Source organism: Castor canadensis, chromosome 2 (genome assembly GCF_047511655.1).
Source record: "Castor canadensis chromosome 2, mCasCan1.hap1v2, whole genome shotgun sequence".
NCBI lineage: Eukaryota > Metazoa > Chordata > Mammalia > Rodentia > Castoridae > Castor > Castor canadensis.
In genome coordinates this window covers 3,317,210-3,335,638 of record NC_133387.1, presented here as the reverse complement: position 1 = coordinate 3,335,638, position 18,429 = coordinate 3,317,210, and the positions used below count along the sequence as shown (strand labels likewise).

Genomic DNA, 18,429 nt, shown 5'->3' with positions numbered 1-18,429 from the left:
GTGCAGGAATAGTCACAAACTTCTCACCATCAGAAAGCACACACACCTTCCTAGGAAACAGATACTCAAATGTCAGTGGCACAGAACTCTTAACTAGGTATCCTTAGAGCTGGATCTGTATTTTCATTACACTTTCACCACCAGCTTAAAAATCATGAAGCCAGCCCAACCACACTAATTCCCAAAATGTTCCTGGTCCCAACACATTCTGCTATCTTCCTCCAGTTGATCTTTTTCTCCTGGAGTCCACGTGGGACCCACTTCCCATCAGCAGCTGACAGGAGCAAAGTCCCCCATGTAAGGGAAGAGGGCAGTCATGAAAACTGCACTTGGACCACGGTGCTGCAGAAGCAAGTGGCCCAGTCTAGAAGGGCTACTTGGATGAGGTGCCCTGTGGGCAACCTTAAAGAGTAAATAGGGATTTGCCAGATCAAAAATGGGAGATGCATATTCTAAGCAGAGACTATATTGTGAACACAGACTGAGAGTAACACAAAGACACACAGAGGCTCGCTGTGCAGGGGACCCACAGAAGGGCGGGAGGTGATGGAGAGGTGAATGAATCATGGGGACCAGGCATGAAAGGGAGGTTGGTGGACCATGAGGGATAGATGGGGACTGCAGAGGTGGGACACAGCTAGATGGCGGAGCACTTCCTCCTATCATCAAGGAGTCTCTGTTTACCCTATTGGCTCCAGATGATAGTAAGAGGTTTTTCTAAGCAAGAAGATAGGAAGGTCAACCTTGTTTCTCAGAACTATCATTCTGGTGGTGGTGAGCAAGTTTTGTAGGTTCTAGTCCCAGCAGAAAACATTTGACATGGGTGGGTTGAGCAGAGATGAATCAAGTGGACATGTACAAGGTCCATCAGGGTTAGGGAGATAGAAGTTTGGTGTCGTACCCTGGGGTAGTGACAGCAGTGAGCAAGAGCAGGTATCAGGTCTGAGAAAGTCCCTTTCCAGGAGGGGACCCTGGGAGGGTGGGGTCTAGGGAAGCCAGGGCCCACCGTATCCTCCCTCCCGTTGGACTCTGGTCTCCCCAGAGGCAGAAACCACCAGCAGCCAAAGGGCACATAGGCCACTGGACTGTTCCTACCCTTGAAGCACAAATACAGCAGGAAGCCCTGCACCACAACCTACTATCATGCACCTGTGCTCTCTCCCTGAAGCCCTCACCACCCCACAAGCTCTCTCTTGTCACCTGTACCATCTAGACTGTCCTTTGGCTCTAGGGAGGCTCCTGGTTGCATATGCCAGACCACTCCAGATCCCCAGGTAGGCTTTTGCATAGTAAGGTTGGGGTCAGGAGGAGAACACTCAGAAATATGGAAAAACATGTTGATGATGTCCAGACACACAAACATGCCTTTAGTATGTCTTAGCATATGGCCAGGTTTGGTCGGGGTTGGCGGGGGAGTGGGGAGAGGTGCATATATACACGGGCTTCAAGCCCCAAACCTGCAGTACTACTTTTAAAAAGCAAAAGCATTAATTCTTTAGGGCTGGATACCATAGTAAAGGCCTATGCAAGACCACACTCCCTCTGAACCCTCGGGGAGGCTCCTTCTCACCCCCTCCAGTCTCTGCTCCTTCACCTGCCAGCCATCTTTGGCTTCCCTTGGCTTGCAGTTGCATTTCTACAATGTTCTGTCCTCACATGGCTTCTCCTTGAGTATCCCCTGCTCTTACTAGGACACCATTGCAGTAGGGCCAACTCCAGAGTGACCTCATTCTCAATTAATCCCATCTGCAATGGACCCTGTTTCCAAAGTTGGCCACAGACTGAGGTGTTGAGCAAATTGTTTTTGCGGGGACACAATCCAACCACCAAGAAATGCTTAATATCAACAACCATCCCCTTTCCTTACTCCTGCCCCCCACCCCGTTCTGCTCCCCAGAGGCAACTCCATCAGCCCATTCACCATGTTGTCAAGCATCCATCCAGATTTCAGAACCCAGTTGTCATTATTTTGTGTTTCTCCTCTGTTGACTTCTTTTGCGACAGGTGAAGATTTGGTTCTTCTGTACATGCTTCACCACCCCGTTCCCTTTACCCTCCGTCAGTGGTGAGGCACGGTGTCACTGCAAATACCATTCATCGCACAGTGGGGTAGGATACTCTGAAGCCCTACTTACTTGTGTGTCCTCTAACTTTGCCTGGAAATATTACCTTGTCCTCCAGCCATTTTTCTACATGTCTACTGGTCATACGCACAGTTGTTTCCTCAGATCAGTCAAATTTCTGCTAGTATTTCCTCTAAGTGCTCAAATTTACTAGGCATCTATTGATACCAATTTTGTTCACTGAGTTATACCCCCTTTTCTGATCCTTTGGGACAGGTTGTCTCTAGGCTCAACTTGTGATTCCCTTTAGCACTTTCCTTTGCCAGCTTCTGTGAGCACACATGAGTGTGTGTGTGCACATACACACACAACACACAGACACACACATATCGGGCCATGCCAATATTAGAGACATGTTTTCCTTTTATTTATACATTCCTTCCTATATCTAGAAAGTGTATACAATGTATACAAATGCTTTCTTCCTGTCCCCACACTTGGTCTGATATTTTGGCTAGGTATAAAATCTAGACAGATAATAGTTTCTACCTAAGAAGTCTTAGAACTGTCTACCATCAGTGCTGGAGAGGAAAACAGAGTCCATCTGTGTGCTGGCCTTTCATAGATGGCCTCTTTCTTCTTTCCTTTCAGAGACAGGATCTCTCTGTTCACGGCATTTTAAAGTTTCATGGCTGCGTCTTGATACGAGCCTTTTCAATCTAGAGACTAGTGCCCTTCCGTTCAGGAAAGCTTGCAGTCTCAGTTTTTAATATAATTTTTTATGATTCCCCCCTTCTTTTTTTCCATTTGTTTATCCTGAAGCTTTTATCATGCTGGTTTGTATGCTCCTAAATTTATTCTCTATACATCTTTGATCTCCTGTTTTCTAAACTTTCTGTTATGTACAAGGGCCACAAGACCCAGCAGCTCCCATACCTCTTACCCCACCACCTCCCTTTTTCCCACCTCCCCTTTTAGTGCCACCTTTACCAATTCCCCAAAATCTATAACTAGCCTAATAACCACTACCCTCCATCTCCCACAGTTTATAGATATTATCATCAAGGGATTTCCTATATAATATGCAAACAACTGGTATGTCATTGAACCTGTGAATTTGTTATTGCTAAATTACGCCTCCACGCCAGGGACAGAAAGAGCACATCAACCTAGCTAACAACCAAGTTAGTCATAACACAAAAATCAAATCAGGGAAAGAAAACAGGCAGTTAAAACCAAACTTTCTGTTAAATTTTCTAATCTTCTTTCTTGACCCAAGAGCATACTGGTTTTGTTTAATGAGTACATTACTTCGTCCTTATAAATACATCAATAATCATTTTCCCAAAGTTTTCTTCTGTTTGCTACATTTTCTCTCCCTCCTCTGGCTTCCTTAATCTTCATGCTTGTTGCTGTTGTTTGGGTTTGGTTTGTGCTCTCTCATTTGGAAACTTAGATTTCTGATGAAGCACACTGCCCTATCTTCTGTGGGTTAAAGACACTCAGAGCTGCCTGTGCGCCCCTGTTAAAGTGTTACCTATTGAGAGGAGGGCTTGACCTGGGGTGGTCAGAACATCTGGGTCCCTCCCTGAGGAGACCCCAGGTCTTTTTTTCAATGGTATCTTTTTCCCATTTTGTTAGCATCTACTCATTGTACTCATCATCAGGATTTGTGACAATTTGCCTCCTCCATCTCCCCTCACCCACCACCCCTTCCAGGTTCCACTTAAAGCAATTACAAGAGGTTACATATTTCTATTTCCTTTATGTATATGAAGGCCATCAACTATATTCCTTCCTTCTTCTCCTCTATCCACCTCCCTTTCCCATAAGTGCTCCCCACACCCTCTACCTATTTTATAGTCCTGTTTTGTTATTGATTCCAAAGTCAGTGTTCAGAGGGGTTTCTCAATGTATCCCAGCTGTGAATATGCTTTGCGTGGGTCAGTTTGACCCCCGTTACTCTCCCAGTCCCCATTATTCAGCAGCTTTCAGTGCATAGTGTTCTGTCCTCGACCTGTGCAAATGTGATATTGTTGACACTACCATTTTCTTTCTTTTTTTTTCTTGTCATTTTTATTTATTTATTTATTTATTTCATTTTTCTTTTATTATTCATATGTGCATACAAGGCTTGGTTCATTTCTCCCCCCTGCCCCCACCCCTGCCCTTACCACCCACTCCACCCCCTCCCGCTCCCCCGCCTCAATACCCAGCAGAAACTATTTTGCCCTTATCTCTAATTTTGTTGTAGAGAGAGTATAAGCAATAATAGGAAGGAACAAGGGGTTTTGCTGGTTGAGATAAGGATAGCTATACAGGGCATTGACTCACATTGATTTCCTGTGCGTGGGTGTTACCTTCTAGGTTAATTCTTTTTGATCTCACCTTTTCTCTAGTTCCTGGTCCCCTTCTCCTATTGGCCTCAGTTGCTTTTAAGGTATCTGCTTTAGTTTCTCTGCGTTAAGGGCAACAAATGCTAGCTAATTTTTTAGGTGTCTTACCTATCCTCACCCCTCCCTTGTGTGCTCTCGCTTTTATCATGTGCTCAAAGTCCAATCCCCTTGTTGTGTTTGCCCTTGATCTAATGTCCACATATGAGGGAGAACATACGATTTTTGGTCTTTTGGGCCAGGCTAACCTCACTCAGAATGATGTTCTCCAATTCCATCCATTTACCAGCGAATGATAACATTTCGTTCTTCTTCATGGCTGCATAAAATTCCATTGTGTATAGATACCACATTTTCTTAATCCATTCGTCAGTGCTGGGGACACTACCATTTTCTTTTCCTTCCTCCCCCAAGACCCATAATGTAGTTCCACTATTACAAATATTTTCTGCAGACGAGTTCATCTATGGTCATGTTTGTTTTTATGTGTACATTTATCTTTGGATCTATCTCCCACATGTGAGAGAAAACCTGTGACCTTTGTCTTTCTGAGCCTGGCTAACTTCACTTAACGTGATGTCCTCCAATTGCATCCATTTACCTTCAAACCACATGTCGTTATTCCTTATGGCTGAGTAAAACTCCATTATATACATACCACATTTTTTAACCCATTCATCAGGTGTAGGGCATCTGGGATATACTCCCGGGAGTGGTATCACTGGATCTTTTTAACTTTTTAAGGAATCTCCGTACTACTTTCCATAATGGTTGTACTAATTTGCATTCCCACCAACAGTGTATAAGGGTTCCTGTTTCACCGAATCCTCACCAGCATTTGTCGTTGTTTTGCTCTTGAAGATGGCCATTCTAACTGGGGTGAGATGAAATCTTAGTGTAGTTTTGATTTGCATCTCTTTTATAGCCAGGGAAGTTATATACTTCTTCATATATTTATTATCCATTTGTACCTCTTCCTTTGAGAATTTCCTATTCAATTCATGTGCCCATTTTGTCATTGAAATGTTGATTCTTTGGGGATAAAGTTTTTTGAGTTCCCTGTAGATTCTGGATACTAGTTCCTTATCAGACAAGTAGCTAGCAAAGATTTTCTCCCATTCCTTGGGCTGTCTTTTGAATCTAGTGATGTTTCTTTTGCTGTGCCAAAGTTTTTTGGTTTGATGCAGTCCCATTTGTTCATTCTTTCTCTTAGATGCTGAGCTATTAGAGTTCTATTTAGGAAGTCCTTCCCTATGCCTATATGCTCCAATATATTTCCTATGACTTCCTGGAGTTGTTTCAAAGTTTCAGGCCTCATATTAAGGTCTTTGATCCATTTTGAGTTGATTTGGGTACAGGGTGGAAGGCATATAAGTCTTCTTCATATGGATATCCAGTTTTCCCAGCAACATTTGTTGAAAAGGCTGTCTTTTCTCCATCGTGTGTTTTGGGATCCTTTGTTGAAGAACAGTGTAGCTGCATGGGTTTATGTCTGGGTCTTCTAATCTGATCCATTGGTTTTCCTGTCTGTTTTGTGCCAATACCATGCTGTTTTTATTGTTATGGTTCTGTAGTATAGCTTGAAGTCAAATACTGTGATACCTCCAGCATTGGACTTTTTGCTCAGGATTGCTTTGGCTATTCAAGGTCTTTTGTGTTTCCGTATGAATTTTAATATTTATTTTTCTATTTCTGTGCAGAAAGTCATTGGAATTTTGATAGGGATTGCTTTGAACATGTAGATTGCTTTTGGTAGTATAGCCATTTTCACAATATTGGCTCTGCTGATCCACGAGCATGGGAGCTCTTTCCAGCTTCTGATGTCTTCTTCAATATCTCTCTTCAGTGATTTGTAGTTTTCATTGAAAAGGTCTTTGGTTTCCTTTGCTAAATTTATTCCTAGGTATTTCATTTTTTGAGGCTATTGTAAATGGGATTGTTTCCCGGATTTCTATCTCAGCCTGTGTGTTGTTGGTATTAAGGAAAACTACTCATTTCTGTACATTGATTTTCTATCCTGCTACTTTGCCAAAAGTATTTGATTTCTCAGAGTTTTTTGTTGTAGTTTTTAGGGTCTTTCACAGGATCATATCATCTGCAAATAGGGATAGTTTAACTTCTTCCTTCCGTATTTGAATCCCTTTCAGTTCTTGCTCTTGTCTTATTGCTCTGGCTAGGAATTCTAAGACTATATTGAATAAGAGTGGAGAAAGTGGATATACTTGTCTCATTCCTGACTTTAGCAAGAATGGTTTCAATTGTTCTCCATTTGGTATGATGTTGGCTGTAGGTTTGTCATATCCTTTATTATGTTGAGGAACATTCCTTCTATTCCTAGTGGGACCCCAGATATGTCTGGGCTTATCTTGGCATATCTAGGATGCTCAGTTCTTCCTATGGAGGCAGCACATCCCTGGTTGCCTGATTGTCAGGCTAGGGGAGGTACTGTTTGTAACACAGCTTGCCCTCGATTTGCTTGTCCGGGTCCCACCTGTGTGCCTGCCCGCCATTGAGCACAGTGTCCCATGTGAGGAGCCTGTTCGGTTTCTTCTGAGACCCTGGAAGTCTAAGTGGCAGGTCTGAAAGTCCCATTGCTCCTTGTGGCTGAGCCAGAATTGTACACAGGGATCCTGACTATGAGGATAGAAACTTCTGAAAGACAAGGCATATAGATCATTCCAGCACTCACCCCAAGACTTAGCACAGTCCCTCCAGTGGCAGATAGCCAGTGACTGGATAATGAGTTGATAAAGCAGGAGGAGAAGGAGGGATACAGAGGAAGAAGAGGCAGCTTTCTCTTTTCATGCACTCACATAGCATTCTGAAATAGTAATGACACTTAAACCAGGACATAGCATGCAGGGATCACCACTTTTTAAAAAAGTAGCCTGGGGGAAGCTGGTTATATTAAAACAAAGCACTATATGAAAAAGATGCAGGAAGTCACCTGAATTTTTATAGCATTCATAAGTCAAAGAAATTGCTTCTTCTTGCACATTACTATTCCAAACTGGGGCACAACCCAGGAGGAAGCTGTGTGCTTTTCCTCTGGTGCCAGCAACTGTTTTGATGTGAAGCCCTCCCTTGTCCTGGACCTGGGTCCTTGGTAAGTTCGCTGGTAGAGGATGGGCTCCTGGGGTCCAAGGCTTCATGCCCCTTCTGCTGAGAAGGACACAAGTGATAGGGATGGCCCATCCATTTGACAGAAGATAGGAAACAGAAACAAGGAAGGAATCAAGAAGTGAAGAGAAAGTGGACTCCAGCGAAGTGAGGGGGCAGGAGGCGCTAATGGTAGTGATCGTGGAAGGAAAGCAGCCACACAGGGGCAGGACCGCCACTGAGCTCAGATCCAGAAACCAGAATAATTCCATCACTTTGGGGACACAGGGACCACAATGGGGGAGGTGGGGAGAGTCTGGTGAGGATGAAGCAGAGCCCCAGCAATGTCTGGAGAGCAAGCTGCTCACTGTCAAGGCAGGGCCATGGCAGGAAGCTTGAGAAAAGAGTGAGTCTGTGGCCAAACAGATGCAAAAAATACTGTGCAGGGTACCATGACGGGATGAATTTAGCTGCTTCACTTTATAAGCACTACGGGGAAGAACAAGGGCTCCTTTGATATGTGCTGACCCTGGAGAACCACCAGAGCCCGCTGTGTGCCTCTGTGCTGGGTGCTTCCAATGCAAAGGGTGAATAGCAGCAGGAAGACAGCCAAAAGGGCTGGATCTCCCATGGCATGGTAGTCCCTGTGTGCTGGAAGAGTGTTTCTCAGTCAGGCAGCTTTCTGCACCTGGCAGATCCCCAGAGGTGTGGCAAGGGAGCTTTGAGTTTTTGTTATGAACATATTGTAGATCAGATAAACAAAAGCACTAAGCAATGCTTTTAGCACCCCAAGATTCCTTCTTATCTAAAGAGGAGTCTTCATGCTTGCAGTGGCTTGTCAGCACAGCTGTGGGCCATGGCATGCAAAGCACAACTTCATGAGGTTCTCAGTCTCTCCTCCCCTCTGACCTTGCAGGACGATGCTGAAGGAGGCATACATTGACAAAACAAGGGTGGCTGTGTTTGGGCAGGTGAGTTTGTGCTGTTTTCTGTCCAAACGGCCTTACACATGAGGGTGGAGCCATCATCACTGGCTCTTCCTGAGTCACTGGGGCCACCTGTGGCTGGGAGTTGTGGGGAACAGTTATTTCTTGATGAGCAAGAGGCTGGAGTGGTGACTCCAGTGACAGGGGCTGTTTTGTTTTGTTTTGTTTTTCTGTTTTGCTTTGCTTTGTTTACCATTCCTTAGATTTTTTCTGGGCCCATCCAGAAATGAAGCTGTTAATTCTTTTAGTTGCTGTCATTCTGCAACCTCTCCCTTGTTTTCTCTGTGCCCACTTACGTGAGTTCTGGTGCAGCCGGGCTCTTTACGTCCCTTCTTCACGCAGTGTGGGACCCCAGGCACACGGCATTCGTTTCACACACACGAGGGACGCTGTGGGCTGTGTCCTGTGAGTCTGGCCTGAGATTCCAGGTTGCCCCTGTGGAATGTTGCTGGGCTCTCATTTAAGACCAAGTGGCCATAAGCCTCCTCGAAGAACTGCAGACTGGCTTGTAAGGACATGTGGAGTCCTTCGACAGTAAACATCACCTGCCAGAAAATGAGGAGCCAGGTGTGGTGCACATGTCTGTGATCCCAGCACTTGGGAGGCTCAGGCAGGAGGATCGAGAGTTCAAGGCCAACCTGGGCAACTTAGGAAAGGGAAAAGACTTTATTGTCAATAAGACAAGATATTCCTACTCCAGTAAAGCAACACTGCTGAAGTATATTATAAGGAGACAAACCCGGACAAGACAGGCCACGTGCCATTACCAACAGTAAGCTCGGCGTGATGCAGGCTTCACCCAGCCTCCATCAAATGTGTGAGTTCTTCATGCTCCACACCCTCAAGCCCAGCACACACAGGCCCGCATCTGCACACACACACAACCACACGCTCACACATACGTTCTCTCACACATACGTACGTGCTTACATATATGTGTTTATACTCACATATATAGGGTCACGTGCTCACACAGGTGCACAGGCTCACGTGCATACAACCATAGTCTCACACACATCCATAATCCTATCATGCATGCTAAAAATAACACGTACACACACACGTTCACACATGCTTCCACTCACGTGCTTATACACACGTACGCACACAAATGCACATGTGACACACAGGTTCACACACGCACGGCTCACATATTCGCTTGTACAGACATGCACACACTCACACACTGGCAGCACCCCATGCTATTTCCCAGGCCTTTGCCTGGGTCATCAATGCTTTGGTCATCAAAGCATAGTGTCTGTCCCATTGTCCTTGGCTCTTCTTCAGGAGACTGCAGCCCCCTGAGCCAAGCGCTTTCAAGGGGCCATGCAAGTGGTGGTGTAAGGCTTTACCTGGGAGACGCACACTGGGGTGGGCTCCTTATGCCAACCCAAGTGAGGGGCACATGGGGGCTGGGCGCTCACCCCACTTACGGAACAAGTGATGGTCTCATGCAGCCCTGGGCTGAGCGCCGTGCAAGCTGCTCTCCACCCCACTGGCGTGGTCCCACTTCAACCTCCCTCAGATCGTGAAAATGGACTGGCCTTGCCTGCAGACAGGAAGGTGGAAAAGCGGCTGCAAGGAATGCTGGGTTGGACCGCTGGGTACCAGCGTGTGACACAGAGCCAGGGGAGGGGGACACTTGCATCACAATATTGAGTCTCCTGACTGCCCTGCAAGAAATTTTAAAGTTCAAATTTTTTTTTTAAGTATATGAAAATATTTGCCAAAGTCACCGGCCTGTGTCTGGGGTGGTTTCATGATGAATTATGGACGTTTGCTCCCCATCATCTCTCTGTGATCCTCCCAGGACTACGGTGGGTACCTGAGCACTTACATCCTCCCAGCGAAGGGTGAGAATCAAGGTCAGACCTTCACCTGCGGCTCTGCTCTCTCTCCAATAACAGACTTCAAACTCTACGGTAATAGCTTTGATGAGAAAGGAGTTGAGTCCCACCTCACGGCCCCCACCTTCTTGTCTCTGCCTCTAACTTCAGGCACCCCAGCATATACAAAAGCCCTGGGGAAGGAGGGAGAGTAGCAAGTGTTTGTTTTAAGTGAAAGCAGTCAATCCCCTAATGCCTACAAATCACATTCCCAACATATAAGGCCAGTGAAAGAGGGGCTCAGCTTGCAGGAGTGGAGTTAGGAGAGTCTTGTCGGGATCCCCTGGACTGCCCTTCTATCCCCTTTGCTGCCAGAATGTGTTTGGTGGGCAGCTGTGAAGGGACAAGGGATGGGCTGGTTGAGTGAGACTCCATTGCTATGGAATGCTGAATCAGCAGAATAGAATCTAAAGAGCTCAGCTCTGCCCAGCCTCCTTCCTGGCCATTTGGATAACACCTGGCTGAGACCTCTGCTTGGAGAGAGTGGCCTTCTGTGGCCCAGAGCCAGAGGCAGGAGACATGTTGTCAGGATGACTTGCTGTGGGGACCATATGGAGGTGAGACCACCCTGGGATGGGAAGCAGCCCTCCACCCAGGCAGACATGGTCCCCCAACTTCTCTGCCCCCTGTCTCTGATTTTAAATGTCTTTGTGATACTAACTAAATTTTTTAATGTGCAGAAAAGTCTTTTTATGGCTCTGAGAATGAACATTTGGGTCAGGGCAGCAGGGCGGCCAGGCTGTGGACCCCAGTGGATCCCACGCTAAGCAATGCCGGGAGCAGAGGGGGCATCTTGTCACGGCTCTGCAGAGCCTTGGAGAAGGGTGGTGCTCCCTTTTACTCCCATCACCGTGACCCCCCATGGCCCCACAGCCCCATCTCTGCACTGTGGACCCCACACAGCAATCCAGGGTCCAGCAGCTTCAGAGTCTCATAATAGAGGAGACAAGCTTTCCTAATGCAAATTTCAACTTCTAATTCTACAAGACCTCTCCTGGCTCAGCATTTGAATAAGAACAATTTTCCTGGGGGAATAAGTGTGGCATGTTTTCCATTTTTCTGTTTCAATGAGACTTTAATTTCCTGCTGCTCCAAATTTCCCTGATTCAAAGGCATATAAATAGGACTGCCTATGTCTTTTCCTTTTTTTTTTTTTTAACATTTTATTTTTTGTGGAGCTATGGATGGAACCCAGGGCAACACTGTGTCTTGACGAGCCACCTTGCCATAACTCGTAGCACAGAGCCCACGAAGGTTTCCCCAGAAGCCCTGTGGTATTGGGGAGAGCCAGGGCAGCCCTGGAGTGGCACCTCATCTTCCTTTAGCATCTGGCAGGCACCAGTTCCTGCTGCAGAGCCTCCACTTGGAGCCAGTTTGGGACTGGGCAGGGATGTGCCTTGACACTTTTTTCTTTAAAGAAAATAAGTAAATCCTGATGGAAATTTGCTGTCTTACTACATGTTCCTTTTTGTAGATGTTAAAATGAAGTGGAATACTGTCCTGTTTATTTAGGATTCAGATAGATTGGGTTTTTCTTGATTCCAATTTTGCTGCACTGATAAAAAAGTCATCCACCAAGGCTAACACATTGAATATCACTGCTGTGCTCTCTGGCGGCTCCCACAACAACCCAAGAGACTTAGATGATATTTTGAGAAACCAACATTTGCCATGCAAGTGGCTTGAGTGGCCCCCACTCCCTGCCCCAGTCTCTAGTCTGGTGTCTACACTGATGGGGCTAGAGAAGACATGACTCCCCCTCTGCTTCCATGCAGCATCAGCATTTTCTGAGCGGTACCTGGGTCTCCATGGACTTGACAACAGAGCCTATGAGGTACGTGTGGCACAACTGCCATTTGGCACAACAGGGAACTGGGTGAAATAGGACAACCTCTTCCCGTTCCTCATTTCCACCTTCCAGCCATCCCAACCCTGCAGCCACTCTGCTTTCCATGGCCAGAGCCTGTGCCTCTCTATCATCAAAGCCTTTTTGCTTAGAAACTTCTGGACCAGCCTCCCACCACACTGTGAATTGGGTTAATATGGCCTCTCTCACCTTATGTCCCCATGATCTGACGTGAGGGGTGAGGGAGAAAGCATTGGGCAGGGGGGGGGTTCTGTACCAGGCCCATAGAGATGCTGGGGATCACGGCTCCTGAGCTCCACCCTGAAGCTAATTCTCCTTTTGGAGTGGGCTATTGAGGAAGAGCAGAAAACTGCTCTCCTGACTACATCCGAGCCATTCCACTGGGATGTCAGTCATGGCAAATCAACTGGGCCTGGGTGAAGGCCAGAGTTCTATGATCAGGCAGGACTCTGCTTTGAAATTTGTGATTTCCATGTGGACAGAGGAGCTGAGCCTGTCCAAGGTGCCCACCTCCAGTGGCACTCAGTGACATGATGATCCTCTGAGACCACCTGTCATTGTAGAAACTTTTATTTTCTCCCTTCTGCGCCTCACTCCCCTCTCTCCTAAGAGGAGCTGGTGTTGGGAAGACAGAGGGAGGCTTCTGAGACTTTCTGTGTTTTGTTATAATACGAAGCAGCCCAGCTCTGCTGGGACCTGGTGTTTAGTCTCAACAACACACCTGCTACTGCACTGCCATTAACCCTGTCCCCTTGCCCCCCACATGTGCAGATGACCAAGGTGGCACACCGAGTGTCAGCACTGGAGGAACAGCAGTTCCTGCTCATCCATGCCACTGCTGACGGTGAGGACCAAGACCCTTCCCTGCAGCTGATGGCGTCCTCCTGGATGGTGTTACGTGTTTCACAACACTTGCCTCTGCTTTCTTTTACAGAAAAAATCCATTTCCAGCACACAGCAGAGCTCATTACACAGCTAATTAAGGATAAAGCTAATTACAGCTTACAGGTACCGTATGCATGCTCATGGAGAAAGGACTGAGTGGTGTCCAGCACGCCCAGATCAGCAGACCCCTGTGCTTGGGCTGTCCATGCAGACTGCGCACATTTGATCAGACAAATCAGCACATGGTTCCTTTTTCCTCTAAGTGATGGGAGCTTGGCTCCACACTCAGGCCATGGCTAAGCCCCTTGGGAAATGCACCACAATGCCCCATTCCACCCCTCCTGATGCCCCTCCTCTGGGCAAGGTCAAGCCTGTCCATGTACCACCCAGCAGTGGTGGTGGGGAGATAGCTAGTGCCCTGCATTGAAAAGTCCTGAGCCTTCTCTGTCTGGCTCCCTCTGGACACTGTTGTCAGGATGTCCTAGCACCTTGTATGTCTTGCACAAGGCACTGCTCTTCTTCCCAGGAGCCAGATTTGAAGCCTGACCTCATTAGTGACTCTTTCCAGCAACACACAGGGCTGATTCTGGAAACTTCTTCCATTTCCTTCTTGCCCTCTGGTTTCTTTGGTAAAACAGTTATGACCTCATTGTCTTTTGGGGTCCAGAAATAAATGGGAACTCAGCCATTACCCTGCGTCCCTCAGAGAGTGCCTGCCTGACTATGACCACCACCTGCCTGTGGGCAGGGAGGGTCAGAAAGAGCTGCCAACAATTTGGCTCAAGGGTTGATGAATAAGATGGAAGGACTTAGCTATATTAATCTGAATTTCCTTGTGAAAAACGTTAAGATCATAATAAACTGGACAGTTGCCATGGGGATGTTGAGTACATTTTGTACTCATGATGGAGTCCTGGTAGATTGAAAGTCAGCTGTGTATATGGCTGAGGGCCACCCCTAGGATGTGCACTGAGTGCTCAACAGAATGTATCACCAGCTCCACCTGCACCAATAAAACCCCCTGGAGTATGGGTGCAGGCACGACAGACGTCCTAACACTCAATGAGTTTTGAGCCCTGACCAGCTCCAGGTGAGATATAGAGGACAGAGGACAAAGACAAGAGGGGAGTGACATTCTACTCTCTTCCCACTTGTACAGATGGCTCTTTTAATGTACATATACAAACATAATGACATCATTAATAGAATAAAGGTGAGTGCCACCCTGAAAGACACGAGAGGAAGACAGGATTCAAAATGCAGGGGCAGCTGGGATCATGGAAAGAATGGGCTTCCAGGTTAGACTTGGCTTTGGATGCGCGTGTATGTGTGTGATTGCCACATTGCCCCCAGTGGACAGGTGGTGTCATTGCACTGGCCGTAGACTAATGAGCTAACCATGCTCGCATCAGTAACCAGCAGGACCAACCCTGACAGCCCTCTCATGTCCTAGGCATCACTCTAAGTGCTTGCAGGTATTGCCTCATTTATCTCTCATGGAACATTATGTGTCAGACTTTTACAATTCTCCTCCACCCCCTGACACCTAGAGCCTGAGTAAGGTACAAAGCAGTGCCAGGGTACAAAGATCCATGCATGAAGTCAGGACGCAGTGCCTCAGGGCTCATTCTCACTCTTGGGGGTTACTGAGGTAGCACAGAATTCTTTCCTCTTTTTTTTCAGTCCTGATGTCCTCCAGACCTGGGTTGTAGCCTCTGTAGACCCTGAAAAGTGTCCAGGTTGCAAGTTTAGACAAGCAGACCTAGACCACAAAAGCTCTGCTGATGAGATATTTTCTGACTTTGTGCAACCAATTCTCACCAAGTGCCCACTGCCGTTGGTGAGGGCAAAGTGGCCTCCCCCATGCTACCGGACCAAGGGGCCCATCTACCTGGGGCAGAAGGCAGTTTCCAGAGGAAAAGGCACTTAGGCTGGGGCTGACTTGTTTAGGAGATTCATTTTGCCAACTAGAATTGAGACCTGCATAGGGCATGGGTTTTCCTAGGCTCCACATCCTTTGTGCATCCTCCCAGGCCTTTTGGGAGGGTAGATGGTAAGTGAGTCACTTCTCCTGCCTTCCTCACAGATATACCCAGATGAAAGCCACTACTTCCACAACCCTGACCTCAAAAAGCACCTGTACCGATCTATCATCAACTTCTTTGTGGAGTGCTTCAGGATCCAGGACAAGCTACCAACAGCCACAGTGAAAGAGGATGAGGAAGAGGACTAAGCACATGTTAGCCCCAAGCACAGACGTGGCTCTTTCTGCAATATGCAACTGAGGAATCTCCCCACTGCCCCTCTTCCCTCCGAGGGCAGGTGGGGCAGAGGTGTTGACTTTCCATAGCATGTGTGTCTCAACACGGAAGGCAGATTGGATTGCCGTGGGAAACAAGCTCCTTCCCAGGAGGGAGGCGTCACCATACAGCCTGGGACACCCCACCTCTGCAGCATTGCCTCCTCCTGGCCCCCAGAGACTGGCACATCCCATGTCCCTCCCCTAAGGGACAAAGCGAAGGACAGATGGCAGTGACGGCCCACTTTGAGTCCAAGGAAATCGGCCCTTAATTCACGCTTTCACTCGGTAGCATTAAGACCCACCCTCTGTGTTAGCAATTGGTCACAGTGGTGCATCCTGTCTGACGTCCTGCCTGACGCAACTGTGCCATGGGAGCAAGTACGGCACAGTGTATGTTCATATATGACTGGTTCCTTTCCGTAGTTAGGAGGCTCCACGCTGTTCACGTCTGCACCCAGCAAACAGCCCTCTCGTGTACAAAGTATTAATGTAGCTATGCCAATGGTTAACTGTATAGAATTAATTTGTATTTTTCTATGGTTTTAACCTGATGCTCCATTGTCTCTGCTCGTGGGGTTGTTTTTGCTGTGCTTTTTCTTTTTCTTTTGTTGCATTGTTCTGCTTTCCACTTTGCACTTGTTTGGATAAAGAAATCTATCAGGAGTAAACTGCTCTCAGCATTGTCAGGCTTTGTGAAAGCATCTCAGACACCAAGGGAGGAAAAGCATGCAGGGTTCACCAAGAGAAAATCCATGAGGAAAACTGCTCTCCCACTGAGCCACTTTGGGATTTGGCTGTAGAACCTCATCGCCGTTTAGAATGGCCTTAAAATCACCCTTCTCCTCTTTGATGTTGGTGGAGTCTTTCCAGGCGACATCTGGTTAAAAATTATGAGAAGACGAAGTGTCAGTTCCACCCCAGGTCTGTTCAGCAAGCCTGGGTCACAGGCATCAGAAGGAAGGGTGGGACTGGGTCACTTCCAGCCCAGGGATGGCTTCTTCCCTTCTGCTCCAGCAGGGAGTTGGTGGTGCTCTGTCAGCCTTGTAAGACACACGCTGACCAGATGTACAGCCACCATTCTCAGTGTATATTTCATTTGTTGTACATAAAGCAAGGAGTGTGTGTCCGGCATTCGTGCAGTCCCCATCCACAGTGCTGGCCTCATGTTGAGCTTGCATGCGGACACCTCTTTGGCTGCTGGACTCTCCAGAGTGCTAGTTTGAAATATATCAATTACCATCATTTCCTCTTGGGCTTGTTGACAACCTGAATGTCAGTACTGATTTCTCCAGCTTCTGGTCCTGCCAAGGGTGTCCTTGACATCCTGTCCTCTAAGGAGATGTGTCCATGTCACTTTTTTGGTGTTTGGGGGCTTTGGTTCCATCCGTGCAAGCTTCAAATGTCAGTTCTAGTTAGGTCCATTGGAAGATCTCATCACAGGATTTTTTTAAAGGTGACATGTCACCATTCATGAAAAGGATCAATGTGCTGGAGAACAGGACTGATTGGAAGCTGCAGGACCCTGCTTTCGCTATTTCAGTGGGCCTCACCACTGCAGAGTCAGCAAGGTCCGAATGGGGAGGCCAGCTCTGGCCGCAAGATCCAGTCCAAGGGATGTGGGATGTGGCATGGTGGCATCTGCCCGTCCATGGAATAAAACATTATTTTACCACTCGATTGCTCTTTTCTTGCTTCTCCTCCACCATCTCACCTTAGAAAGGCAAGGCTTTGAGACATGTTTAAAGCACTCATTGTCTCCCCAGCACCCCCCAGGCTGATGCATAAAAAGCCTGGTTTGCATCAGTTTAAACCATACTGACCTGTGGTAGCAGCCTTGTTGACAGTTACGAAGAATACAACTGACCAGCTATGTTCAAGTCCCAAATCAGTCAGAGAAATGGAATCTCGGTTATGTGTGGACAGGTGTAGAGATGCAGAGAAAGATGGGTTTCCAGTGGGCCACAGCACTGCCCACTAGAAAGGTGTAGAAAAATGGCTCCATCTGTCGGAAAGCCATCCATTCATTTTGTCATTAACTCAAGCCCTTCCTGAATGCAAGGTATAGATTGTATAATGACTTCCTCATCACTGAGCAGCTCAGAGACACAGGTTAGTCAGAGTCGGGCTGCCCAGGCTGGGCCAGCTGACTCTGGTTGCCCTTTTGATCAAGATTCAAAAGTAGCAGATTTTTAAAAATTGGAAGCAGCAGAGGCCATGGGAGTTGAATGCACTCACCTCCCCCCGGCCCCCCGCATTAGTGTCACCATGAGTCCCCCTGGGCCTCAACCAAGAAGGTGGCCAGCTCCCCACCCCACCTCTCCACTGCTGAGTCCCTCTTTCTGGCAGGGCTGGGTTTGTGGACAGGAGTTGAAGGTTCACACAAGAAGGGACATTTCCCACTTTGGGAAACACTGGGGACAGCCCTGAGAACAGACACTACCACAATCACCAGAGACTTCTCCAATCCCCACTTGGTGGACCTTCCATCTCCTCCCAGCTCTAAAATGGCTTTAGGAAGATGCCAGGTGGCTCTACTAGGACCCTTTGTCTTTGACCTGAGAACTCTCAAGCTTCCCTGTGTGTCAAACTGCGTATTATTATCACACAGTCAAGTGGTATTTTTATTTCAGTTTTAGATCGGTCTTTAAAATGTTGAAATAAAATTTCAGCACCACATAGCTGTGGAACTCCTGAAGTCCCTCCAAACTGCTCAGCACCCTGTCCAGGGACCACCACCCCTACACACAGGCCACCCTTCACAGGGCTCCCCAAGTTCGGGCCTCTCTTCATTGTGTTTCCCAGCCAAGGGCTACCACATTCACAAAGATGTGCAGGTGGTGGACTTGTCTACCACTGGCCTGAAAATACCGCCCTCCTCTCCCACCCGACCTAACAGTCCAGAAGCAATGAGCTCATTAAGGGATTGGTAGCCTTAAGGCAGCCCCTAC

The 18,429-nt window shown here is 47.3% G+C and overlaps 1 protein-coding gene across 6 annotated transcripts in view; it reads left to right on the top strand.

Moving 5' to 3' along the window:
• The window catches only part of Dpp6 (dipeptidyl peptidase like 6), a 945,197-nt gene extending 928,044 nt beyond the window's left edge, over nt 1-17,153 (top strand). For all 6 annotated transcript variants that reach the window (XM_074060144.1, XM_074060158.1, XM_074060135.1 and 3 more), the window contains exons 21-26: nt 8,472-8,526; nt 10,352-10,463; nt 12,203-12,261; nt 13,066-13,138; nt 13,229-13,302; nt 15,266-17,153. In XM_074060144.1, the coding sequence (XP_073916245.1) occupies nt 8,472-8,526; nt 10,352-10,463; nt 12,203-12,261; nt 13,066-13,138; nt 13,229-13,302; nt 15,266-15,412 (520 nt within the window). In that variant the 3' untranslated portion in view covers nt 15,413-17,153. The remainder of the gene's footprint in view (nt 1-8,471; nt 8,527-10,351; nt 10,464-12,202; nt 12,262-13,065; nt 13,139-13,228; nt 13,303-15,265) is intronic.
• Nucleotides 17,154-18,429: the final 1,276 nt, after the last annotated feature.